Source organism: Oncorhynchus keta, chromosome 21 (genome assembly GCF_023373465.1).
Source record: "Oncorhynchus keta strain PuntledgeMale-10-30-2019 chromosome 21, Oket_V2, whole genome shotgun sequence".
NCBI classification, from domain to species: domain Eukaryota; kingdom Metazoa; phylum Chordata; class Actinopteri; order Salmoniformes; family Salmonidae; genus Oncorhynchus; species Oncorhynchus keta.
In genome coordinates this window covers 22837552-22849055 of record NC_068441.1, presented here as the reverse complement: position 1 = coordinate 22849055, position 11504 = coordinate 22837552, and the positions used below count along the sequence as shown (strand labels likewise).

The 11504-nt window shown below is 41.8% G+C and overlaps 1 protein-coding gene across 2 annotated transcripts; it reads left to right on the top strand.

Moving 5' to 3' along the window:
• Positions 1 to 4194: 4194 nt before the first annotated feature.
• Positions 4195 to 10290, top strand: LOC118400283 (serine/arginine-rich splicing factor 3). Of its 2 annotated transcripts, XM_035796967.1 has the most exons (7): positions 4195 to 4330; positions 5180 to 5244; positions 5518 to 5728; positions 6179 to 6319; positions 8128 to 8166; positions 8430 to 8516; positions 8702 to 10290. In XM_035796967.1, exons 2-7 carry the CDS (start codon positions 5238 to 5240, stop codon positions 8727 to 8729), a joined length of 513 nt encoding a protein of 170 aa, XP_035652860.1. In that variant the 5' UTR covers positions 4195 to 4330; positions 5180 to 5237; the 3' UTR covers positions 8730 to 10290. The 2 variants fall into 2 exon arrangements, with proteins under 2 accessions (XP_035652860.1, XP_035652861.1); XM_035796968.2 differs by lacking the exon at positions 5180 to 5244 and having other exon boundaries at positions 4201 to 4330.
• Positions 10291 to 11504: the final 1214 nt, after the last annotated feature.

Below are 11504 nucleotides of genomic sequence, written 5' to 3'. Positions count from 1 at the left end.
GATTGGGATGCAGGTTGAGGGTGATGTATGGAGCAGAATGGGGGCGAGCACAAGAATGGTAGTAGACATGATATAGGTTGTTACATTTGTGACAGCAGCAATCAGTTTCACAGAAGAATTACAATCAAAGACTAGGAAGATACAGATCATAGTGGAATGAGCAGTGAGGTGTCTTGGGATCACAGGACTGACATGGGTAAATGTACAGGATGACCTCAATAAGATTGAGAATCAGTCCAGCCAGGAATCATGTATTGGTTAATTTTCATAATGGTGTTAATCCTTCAATGGAATGCCAGAAGTTTGATGGCTAATGGACAAGAGTTCAAACAGTTTCTTGAGGAGTTACCAGCCAAACCTGATGTGATATGTCTCCAGGAGACATGGCTTAAACCTACTCTAGATTTTGTATTACAAGGTTATGTTGCAGTCTGTAGTGATAGGGTGGCAGGGGGAGGAGGAGGTTGTGCTACCTTTATAAAGAGGGTGATACATATAGGTGTGTGGGAGAGGGAGTTGAACAGGAGTATGTAGTGGTAGATGTGTGGTTGGGAGGGGGGTTAACGTATTAGTGAACTATTACAACCTGTGTAAGAGACGAGTTGGGAATGTAAAAGAGATTACCCTTGGGAATGTAGAAGGTCAAGATAGGAAACTGGTCATGTGTGGGGATTTTCATGCACATAGTATGCTCTGGGGAAGGTTATAGACTGATGTAAATGAACAAGTGTTGGAGTAACTACTGGATGAGAAAGGGCTTGTGGGTCTTAATGATGGCCGGGAAACCAGGACTGACCCAGTAACTGGAAATTAATCTGCTCTGGATCTTACTTAGATCTCAAGTTCAGTGGCAGGCAGATGAAGTTGGGAGGTTTTGGAGAAATCTACAAAGGGTAGCTATCATTATTTGTAAGTCGCTCTGGATAAGAGCGTCTGCTAAATGACTTAAATGTAAATGTAAATGTATCACTATTCTATCATGTGTACTGTAGGATTGAGAGCATATGGGGTCCTGGATCAGAGAGAGATGGTGGGGATACATGTAATGCCCCTTTTATGTTGGCTGAGATGAAGAGAGCATTAGCTAATGTAACCGAAGTGAAATGGCTAGCTAGTTAGCGGGGTGCGCGCTCATAGCGTTTCAATCGGTGACGTCAATCGGTGACGTCACTCGCTCTAAGACCTTGAAGTAGTTGTAGTTGTTCCCCTTGCTCTGCTTTTGTGGTGCGATCGGTAACAATGCTTCGTAGGAAGCAGTTGTTGATGTATGCAGAGGGTCCCTGGTTCGAGCCCAGGTAGGGGCGAGGAGAGGGACAGAAGCTATACTGTTACACAAATGTTGGAGTAACATCTCCTGGGAATGATGAGATGTGTTACATCATGATGGCTCATTTCAGTGGCACTGCAATGGGGAAAGTATTGGGTCTTTACAATAAGGTGTGGCAGGAAGAGAAACTGCCTGGAAGTTGGAAGCAGGCTGTAGTGGCTCCAATACGGGAACCTGGGAAAGACCCTACATGTCCTTCAAGCGATAGGCCGATAGCGTTGACATCTCATGTATGGAAAGGATGATAACGGAAAGGCTGACTTACTTTCTGGAGAGAAGAGGACTAATGTCACCAGATCAAAGTGGGTTCAGCAAAGGCAGGGGAACAATGGATCCTGTATTTTTCCTTGAGTCAGTCATACGGAAGTCACAGGCAGATAAGGAGGTGGTGGTCGCCGCTTTTCTTTGATGTAGAGAAGGCTTATGATGTGGAAGGAAGGTCTACTTATCAAGCTGGATAACATGGGGGTTGGAGGGAAGGTGTTAACTGGATAAAGGATTTTATTTTTGGGCAATCAATAAGTGAGGGTGGGGAGCTCTGTTTTTCTTCATTATGATTGACAATGTATTCTCCCTGGGAGGTCATTGTTTGCAGATGATGGGGTACTGTGGAAGAGAGGGAGAAATATTACCCATACAGCCAGAAGAGTTCAAGAAGCGATTAGTGAAGTTGAGCAATGGTCCCTCAGGTAGGGCTTCAAGTTTTCAGTTGATAAAACACAGGCTGTTTTTTTCGAGAAGGAAGGTTGGTGAGGAAATATACTTGAAGTTGTTTGGAAGGAATCTCGAAAGGGTATGAGGGTTTAGGTTCCTGGGGGTCTGGTATGGTTTAAATGAAGGTTAAATAAAATATCAAATAAAAGTATGGTTTGACACTCAAATCACATTGGCGGCGCATATTAACAGAGTAGTTGTCAAAAAAATAATATATTGAACGTTATGCATTGCTTGTCAGGAATGACTTGCCTAGTTAAATAAAGGTAAAATTAAAAACATAGAAATCAAATTTTAACAGAATGGGTGGCAGATAGCATTTTCAATGCCATTATATATCTAAAGCTGTTAAGGTCATCATTGGATTATAGAATTGTAGCATATAGATCAGCTGCTCAGACATCTTTAAAAAGCTGGATGTAGTCCAGTCCCAAGCCCGAAAAATATGTTGTGGAGTACTCAGGACCTCCCTGGTGGCAGGATGCAGGTAGAGTTTGGAGAAATGCCGTTAACGTTAAGAAGACAACAGCTAACCATGACATATTGAGTAAATAGACACTGTGTTAACAAACCTCCAAACGAGCTTCAATGTCATACAACACTCCTTCCATGGCCTCCAACTGCTCTTAAATGCTAGTAAAACTAAATGCATGCTCTTCAACCGATCACTGCCTGCACCTGCCCGCCCGTCCAGCATCACTACTCTGGGCGGTTCTGACTTAGAAAATGTGGACAACTACAAATACCTAGGTGTCTGGCTAGACTGTAAACTCTCCTTCCAGACTCACATCAAACATCTCCAATCCAAAGTTAAATCGAGAATTGGCTTCCTATTTTGCAACAAAGCATCCTTCACTCATGCTGCCAAACATAGCCTTGTAAAACTGACTATCCTACCGATGCTCAACTTTGGCGATGTCATCTACAAAATAGCTTCCAATACTCTACTCAGTAAACTGGATGCAGTCTATCACAGTGCCATCCATTTTGTTACCAAAGCCCCTTATACCACCCACCACTGCGACCTGTACGCTCTAGTCGGCTGGCCCTCGCTACATATTCGTCGCCAGACCCACTGGCTCCAGATTATCTATAAGTCTATGCTATGTAAAGCTCCGCCTCAGTTCACTGGTCACGATAACAACACCCACCCATAGCACGCACTCCAGCGGGTACAGTATATCTCACTGGTCATCCCCAAAGCCAACACCTACTTTGGACGCCTTTCCTTCCAGTTCTCTCCTGCCAGTGACTGGAACGAATTGCAAAAATTGCTGAAGCTGGAGACTTATATTTCCCTCACTAACTTTAAACATCAGCTATCTGAGTAGCTTACCGATCGCTGCAGCTGTACATAGTCCATCTGTAAATAGCCCTCCCAATCTACCTACCTCATCCCCATATTGTTTTTATTTACTTTTCTGCCCATTTGCACACCTGTATTTTTTATTTTCTTATTTATTTCACCTTTATTTAACCAGGTAGGCAAGTTGAGAACAAGTTCTCATTTACAATTGCGACCTACAGAATGGTGTCGTTTGCGTAGAGGTGGATCAAAGAATCAACAGCAGCAAGAGCGACATCATAGATATATACAGAGAAAAGAGTCGGCCCGAGAATTTAACCCTGTGGTACCCCCACAGAGACCGCCAGATGTCCGGACAACAGGCCCTCTGATTTGACACACTGAACTCTATCTGAGGAGTAGTTGGTGAACCAGGCGAGGCAGTAATTTGAGAAAACAAGGCTATTGAGTCTGCCAATAAGAATACGGTGATTGACAGAGTCGAAAGCCTTGGCCAGGTCGATGAAGACGGCTGCATAGTACTGTCTTTTATCGATGGCGGTTATGATACTGTTTAGTACCATGAGTGTGGCTGAGGTGCACCCGTGACCAGCTCGGACATGTTCTATTTTAGTGCCAGAAATATGGGAGGAAAGGGAGTGATTGTTATTAGATTTGAGGAGCAATGGGGTTGAACAGCCAGGATTAAGTGAACTGCTGGGGAAATCTTCAGGGGATGTAGTATTTAATTATGTATTTCGTTTCCTTAGGGAGAGGAGAATGTTGGGTAAGATTTCGACTTTCACTGTCTCTGGTCCACACTCCAGTCCAGTTGGTGGCGGTAATGCAGCTTAAAGTTGGTTGCCAACCGCCATATAAAACCCACAGAAGAAGATATCCGGTCTCCATTTTATTATAGCTAGCAGCTCATGTCGCAGCTACAGACAGGCGGTTCAACGGAAGACTGCAAACGGATCGAATATTAGTGTTGGTTTTACAATACGGTAAATAACACATACCTAAATAATGCAAAGTGTGATATGTATTTCATTTTTCAATTCATGTTTATTTTATATTTACTGACTCTTTCATTTATACTATCTAGCTAACGTTAGTTTGCCCACCGAAGAGCTAGCTAGTAACGTTATCCATTTTCAGTATTTTCGCAGTTAGTTAGTGAAGTTAACTGAAATGGTTAAACCAACGGTACTACATCATGTAATTGTATTGACTAATGTTTAAGTGAATTTGCAGCTATACTCTGGCCTCACACGTAGCCCATGGCACGTAAACAAAAAAAAGTGAACTAGGAGGGAGCAAGCCAAGCAAATGTGAGGGTTCTATCTCGCCAAGGCCCCAGCCCGGGCTTCTGCCATTTTGCATAACTACATACGGGCAGGTAGTTAGTAACCTTAGTGAACGATGCAAAGGGGCTGTGGGCGATTTTGACCAACGTTGGATCAGAAAACAAGCTTGTTCTAACAAACGTATTACTTACTTTGTAGCTGTAATCGCAGAACCTGTTAATCTTTCACGGCAATTATATATTAGAAGAATTACCGCAATGCATTTCCATGTGCTATGCATTTCCACACCACTTGCTTTATGCCCTGTATTAATTTCTGGCACTTTGTTGCCTACCTCAAATTCAGCCAGAACGACGCAAAACATCTGATTGCGTGTTATAAACACACTTGGCTGTTTGAATGTGGCTTTGTAAATTGTATGTGTAGGGAAATTTGTAAATCTGCGTGTTATGAACATAGACTATAAATAGTACAGTCCTACTTGAATATAAATTGTGTGGAAAATGTGTACTACGTGAAAATCTAAATGGACAATTCTTCTTTCAGTTTCTCATTCACGTTTGCGGAGTATCAATTTTTGTTTTGAAAATTGAGACCTGTTGAAATGGCAGGTAATTACAAAAGTTTTCGTTCCTTGCATGCCAGTGTACACTTGACAGATTGACTGTTTGACACAAGAATTTCAAAGAATTAGTTGTGTGTGTGTGTGTTCCAGAACTATATATATATATATAGTTCACTTTGTACATTGGCCATTCTGATGCCTTTTGAAGCATGATTCCTAGAAAGCAAAACTAGTCAGGTACTGTTAACCATCAACTCTTAATACCAAAGAGTGAGTGGAACCTGATGAATTCTATTCATTTTGCTTAATATTTTTACAGATCCAGCCATGCACCGAGATTGCCCTCTTGACTGCAAGGTCTATGTGGGAAACCTGGGAAATAATGGCAACAAGACAGAGCTGGAGAGGTCCTTTGGCTATTATGGGCCACTTCGCAGTGTCTGGGTAGCAAGGAACCCCCCAGGCTTTGCTTTTGTGGAATTTGAAGATCCAAGGGACGCAACAGACGCAGTGAGGGAGCTTGATGGAAGGTAAAGCCTAAGAACAAGTTTCTGGTATAATAAAAATAACTGAATGATAGAATCAGGAAATTGAGGACTGTTGAAATGAGAGGCTATCACTAACGTTTTCGTTCCTTGCATGCCAATATACTTTACAGATTTACTGTTTGACCAAAGAAATTAGAGGCATTCCAGAACGGTTTGAAGTAGCATTTCTGTTTTTGCTATATGATCGCACATTTTCTCTGTGTGCTTTTCACTTTATAAGATAACTATATGACAGTGCCTAGTTTGCTTGGAGATCCTTGTTTCCAAGCAATGCACTTACTCTGATATTTGGAAGGACTACATATTCATTTCAGTTGCCACTGGCCTCCATTTAACTACCCGACAGGTGGCGAAACAAGTTAATGTATAACATAATGTTTTGGTGACCGTTAAACAGTATACCCATGGTAACATCCTTATTGATCTGCACAGGACACTAAGTGGTTCTCGTGTGCGAGTGGAGCTGTCCAATGGTGAGAAACGCACCCGCAACCGGGGTCCTCCTCCCTCATGGAGCAGACGTCCTCGAGATGACCATCGCGGGCGTCGTGGTAGCCCGCCTGCCAGGCGCAGGTAACCCGTCTCCCGTACAGGGCTTTATGATAGCAATGCCCAACAGACTACAAATCCCCTTTTCCTATTTAAACTTTTTTTGTTTGTTCCTGTGTCTTTCCAAAATGCGTCTCCTGTTTCTCTGCACCATGTTGATAGTTCAGCTCTGACTGTTTGATAACCCTTGCTTCCATGGTAGTCTACAGTGGTTACTGTGATGTGGTGCTGAAAACGTGCTGTTTTCATCTTCATTATCATTGATCAATTTAACAAGTTCCAGGGAACTTTAGATCCAGGGGGTGCTACAGTGTGAAATGAAGTGTGCTGCTTTTTATGCCAAGTTAGGTACATTTGCATTTACTGCTGTCACATTTTCTCTCAATTTGGATTGCAAACTTTTCACTGTTGCCTAAAGCACTGAATGTGTTTTGGAACTGTTCTATACCGTATGCGTGCACATGCTAGATTATTTTAAGATTTGACAAAGTGTAAAAATTGCAGCTAGCTTTTTAAGTAGGTGATTCGTATTACTTATCTATGATCCCGGTGGGGTGGGAGGGAAGCCTAATGATGCTAGATTGGTTGTTTTTGTTACAAATTGAGGTTGCCTTTTTATTTACCATTTATATTAATAAAAATGAACCCCCGTTACAGAGTCATCACCATGCCTCTTCTCACCACCCTCTGAGTCAGTCAACTAGTCCTCTTTCAGCAGCATGTGACCTCTGACCAGCGTGCACCAATCAGCTTGGCTGGTGTCGTGTCACATGACCCAGGCATGGCCAGTCGTCAGGTTGCACCAGCCCATTGGTTCCTGCGCATGCAGTTCTCAGCCTCCTCCTCCAACCTTAACCAAATCGGCAGCGGCCCACCTCACATTCCCGACCAATCAGCGTTTTACGTCCCCAAATGTCTACACTACTACAACCTACCAGCAACAGCCTTCGGCTAACCAATAAAAGCAGGAAAAATCCACAGCCAGCCCCCATCCGCCAGCCAACTAATCACCTCGCAGCATCTGGCCAGTCCTATTCAGCCAAATCTGCCTACCCGGCCGACAGTCTGCCTCCCCTTCGTCATTTCTAGCTTGTTGAAAACCAAAAGACTAGTAAGTTTTTCCTGCTTCATACAGTACACTGCTGATTACAAATTTAAAAGTGAAGAGAAAGCTGCTTTTTAAAAAAAGGTTCTCCTTTTTTGAATCAAATAGCGTTGGTATTTCTCACTCATTACTGTAATCCGTTGGGGCATGGCTCTGCATCCAGTGAGTCTAGGACCCTGACATTTTGAGATGTGAATTATTAAATTGTGACTTTCTAAATGTTCAAAGGAGCTATTCTGATCAGTGCTTCCCCTTCCAAAGTGTAGGTCCCTCCCTGGTTTAGGTCGCAGTGGCCCTATCTTGTGTGTACTTTGTGGTTGTGCATAATATGTAACCTTGATTTTACTGCAGCTTTAAGAGGCCAATGTTAAAACCCAATGTTTTACCATTAGTTATGTTACAGCCCTTCATTTTCTTACCCCTCCCCATTTGGCATAAATGCACTTTTTTGCCATTCTCTCAGCTGGCAGTATTAACTAACCATGACCTTTTAGGGGAGGTGATGACTGAATTTCGGATTACAAATGCCTTATCAGAGGTTACCCATTCTCATCCCTTAGGAGGGGTGTAGCCTATAACTTTGTGCCCACTGAGGGTCAGGTTTCAGTGGGAACCGTAGGGTTTACTTCAAGGGAGTACAGGTAATTTGTGGGTCAGATGGGTTTGGTATCAATGGGTCACCAATGTATTGTGCTCTGCTTTTGACACCCTGTCACCCCCCCACCAGATCTCCACGAAGGAGGAGCTTCAGCCGCAGCCGAAGCAGGTATGTTGACAACCATAAGCGTTATTGTAAAATTGAACAGCTATACTGTGGGCAACTGAGATCAAAACAGATTATTGGTCATGGAAGCATGGACTTAAGGACTCAATTTTTGAATCATAAAATATATATGTATTATTATTTTTTTAACACAGCTTTCCAGAGGGTAACTGACAAACTTGTCAATGATGACATCCTCTTGTCAACAGAGGCCTCAGTAAGATGCAGGTTGCTTTGGTTAATTCTGTGGTTCCTTCTGTATGCAGGTCTCTCTCCAGAGACAGGAAGAGGGAGAGATCTCTGTCCCGGGACAGAAACCATAAACCCTCAAGATCATTCTCTCGATCAAGGAGGTAAGCAGGAGAGGTTTTATGAGACAGCAAGGATCTTATATCTCGTCTTAATATAACAATGAAGCCTCTTGTGTTAGTATGTAACTCTTAACAGACCATGGCTGTAACATTGTTCAGAGTGCATGAATGCTCTGGGTAAAGTTTTAATTAACGTTCTTGCTTAACTTTTTTTCCCCTTCTCACAGCCGCTCCAGATCTACTGAGAGAAAGTAAGAATATTCACGGCAATCGATGGATGAACAAATACAGCCATCCCTCTAGCGAGTTGTTTCATGTGATGGACTTTAAATGACCTCTGGTCATTTTTGTCATTATTTTAATTTGATTTTTAACAATCAAATGTTTAGTATTTGCTTCTTTGTGACTTTCAAGGTATCTATTTCCTCTGTACTTTGTAAATAAGTGGGTATGCAGGTGTAATACGTTACTGAAAGGGCTGAACTTGAGAACCAACTTCTCATTCAAAATAGCATATAAGACATTGATGTTAGTCAAGCATTTATTCCAGTGCCAAAATTGACAATAAAAATGCAAGTAGGTACATATAAAGTCAGTATCGTCCAAAACAGACTTGTGAGATTTGTGTACAAGATTTCGGCATGACTTGAGTGTTTGAGTCTCTGTATGTCTGAAAGTACCAGGTCAAGGAAAGGCCCTGTTTTAAATAGTCTAGTGCTCACATCATGTTTCCATGTCAGCAAGATTTGTCTGGAGGTGGTAAAAGGCTATGGTCATCTATTCTATGTTGATTAATATATGTATCTTGTTGTCTAGTTGATCAATAGGATTTTCGCTGTTCTTCCATTTCCTGTTGGTAAATATTCGTCAATGGGAATAATGGCACCCTTATTCGGGATGTTGGAATCGATTTGAGAAAAAAAGATGCAAAGTACTGAATACAATTATCTCAATTTTGGCTCTACAATATTCCATTTTCTTTTCCTTTGTACTATTTGTAATGTTCTCTGAATTAAAAACTGGTTGTAGAAAAGTCTTCTGTTACTGTTTTGTGGGGAGACAGTTTAATATTTTTTGTCTACAGACCTCAGATGTTCTTGCTTTGGATGTAGAATCATTGATATGGAACTAGAAACAATCCAACTATGTCTCCATAAATCAACAGGGAAGTGCTGGGCTTCATGACAAACAATGCATATATTTCTGTTTTCTTTGGTATTGAGGCACACAGATTTCCAACAAGAGGTTGGAAAATGTATTGCTTTGATTTGAGCAAACACTTTTAATAGGTCAGAACAAATGTTTGCTCTTCATTCTTCAAATTGGTGCACTCCATACTGTTTTGTTTGTCTTCAGATTCACCACAAGATGTAGCTGATTAAATGGCATGATCATTACACAGATGCACCTGGTGCTGGGGACAAAATGCCACTACAATGTGCAGTTTTGTCACAATGCCACAGATGTGAAGTTTTGAGGAAGTGTGCAGTTGGCATGCTGACTGCAGGAATGTCCATCAGAGCTGTTGCCAGATAATTAATTGAATGTTCATTCCTTTACCATAAGCTGCCTCCAATGTCATTTTAGAGTGGGAATGCTGCTGAGGAGTATTTCTGTCTGTATTGAAGCACTTTTGTGGGGGAAAATTCATTCTGATTGGCTGGGCCAGACTCCCAAGTGGGTGGGTCTAGGCCCACCCATGGCTGCACCCTGCCCAATCATGTGAAATCCATATATTAAGGACTAATTAATTCATTGACTGATTTCTTCATATGAACTGTAAGTAAAATCAATAAATTGTTGCATGTTAAGTTGATATTTTTGTTCCGTATATTTGCACAACCATTGATTACAAACAATTGGCACTATGATTGGCTGGGCCTACTCCCAAGTGGGTGGGCCTATGCCCTCCAAGACCAACCCATGGCTGCGCCCCTGCCCATGTGAAATCCATAGATTAAGGCCTACTTCATTTATTTAAATTGACTGATTTCCTTATATGAACGACGGTAACAGAAAAGTTTTTGTAATTGTTGCATGTTGTGTTTATATTTTTGTTCAGTATCATTGTCCTTCAATTCATAAGAGGCTGAATGTATCTCACTGGAGAAAGCATCCAAGCGAGCGAAACAGCGCCCCTGTGTATTTGTAGGCCATCTATCTGATTCTGTCTGGTCATAAAGAGTATGACATTGTTGCCTCCCATAGCATTGGATGCAAGGGAAGCCAGCGAGCAATTGGCCTCAATGAGCGTTGAGCTAAACTGAGTGAGCTGAACTGTGAATTGCCCTGGAGCACCAAAAAAAGCTTGTTTTGATTTGGCTTCATTCCTATTACCTCGAGAAATACATCATTGACAGAAACAACTTGAATTGTTGCATTTCATTGTGCTGTTGCCCTCGTGGCTGGCTAGCTCGCTAAAATGGTCCCTTTCCTAAATTAGCCATGGATGGAGATAGGGATTTGGACTTGTGGTTTTACTTTATTCTCTGTACTGGCCAATGATTATAACGGCGATTCTGATCCAACCTTACATTTATACATTGGACTCAAGAGGATGGAAGTTCAACATGTAGCTAGATGTAGAAGAATAATGTTAACTAGCTAACGTTGCCTATAAAAGGAAGTTAGACTAGCAAGCAATAATTTTAGCCAGATTAAAATAAAAGATTGTACTGTATGACAGCCATAGACTGTTTCGTCATCATGAAAGAAAGGGGGATGGCATTGGCATCTCTCTACAAGTAGGGTGAGTCAATGTTTTTTTATACTTGCACGCACACACACACAAATCAGAACCACAGACAGCCACATATTTACCTTACGTTGATTGTTTTTGGTATCTTTTAGTCGATGTTGAAATGGTGCTGGAATAGTGGAGGCAGCTCCTGTTTTCTTTGCAACTTGCAATATGCTTTTTGGACTTCACCGGACAGAGGTTGTTCTCCAGTTTAGTAATGAAACAAAGGTGTGGTGGAATTTACTCTGCCACTACATCTTATTATCTCGACCTTAGGCGTATATATCATG

What these genes read in the sequence shown, in the direction of transcription:
- LOC118400283 (XM_035796967.1), top strand. An exon ending in AGCCCGCCTGCCAGGCGCAG is followed by an intron (nt 6,320 to 8,127) that starts GTAACCCGTCTC and finishes CCCCCCCACCAG; the next exon opens with ATCTCCACGAAGGAGGAGCT. An exon ending in TTCAGCCGCAGCCGAAGCAG is followed by an intron (nt 8,167 to 8,429) that starts GTATGTTGACAA and finishes TTCTGTATGCAG; the next exon opens with GTCTCTCTCCAGAGACAGGA.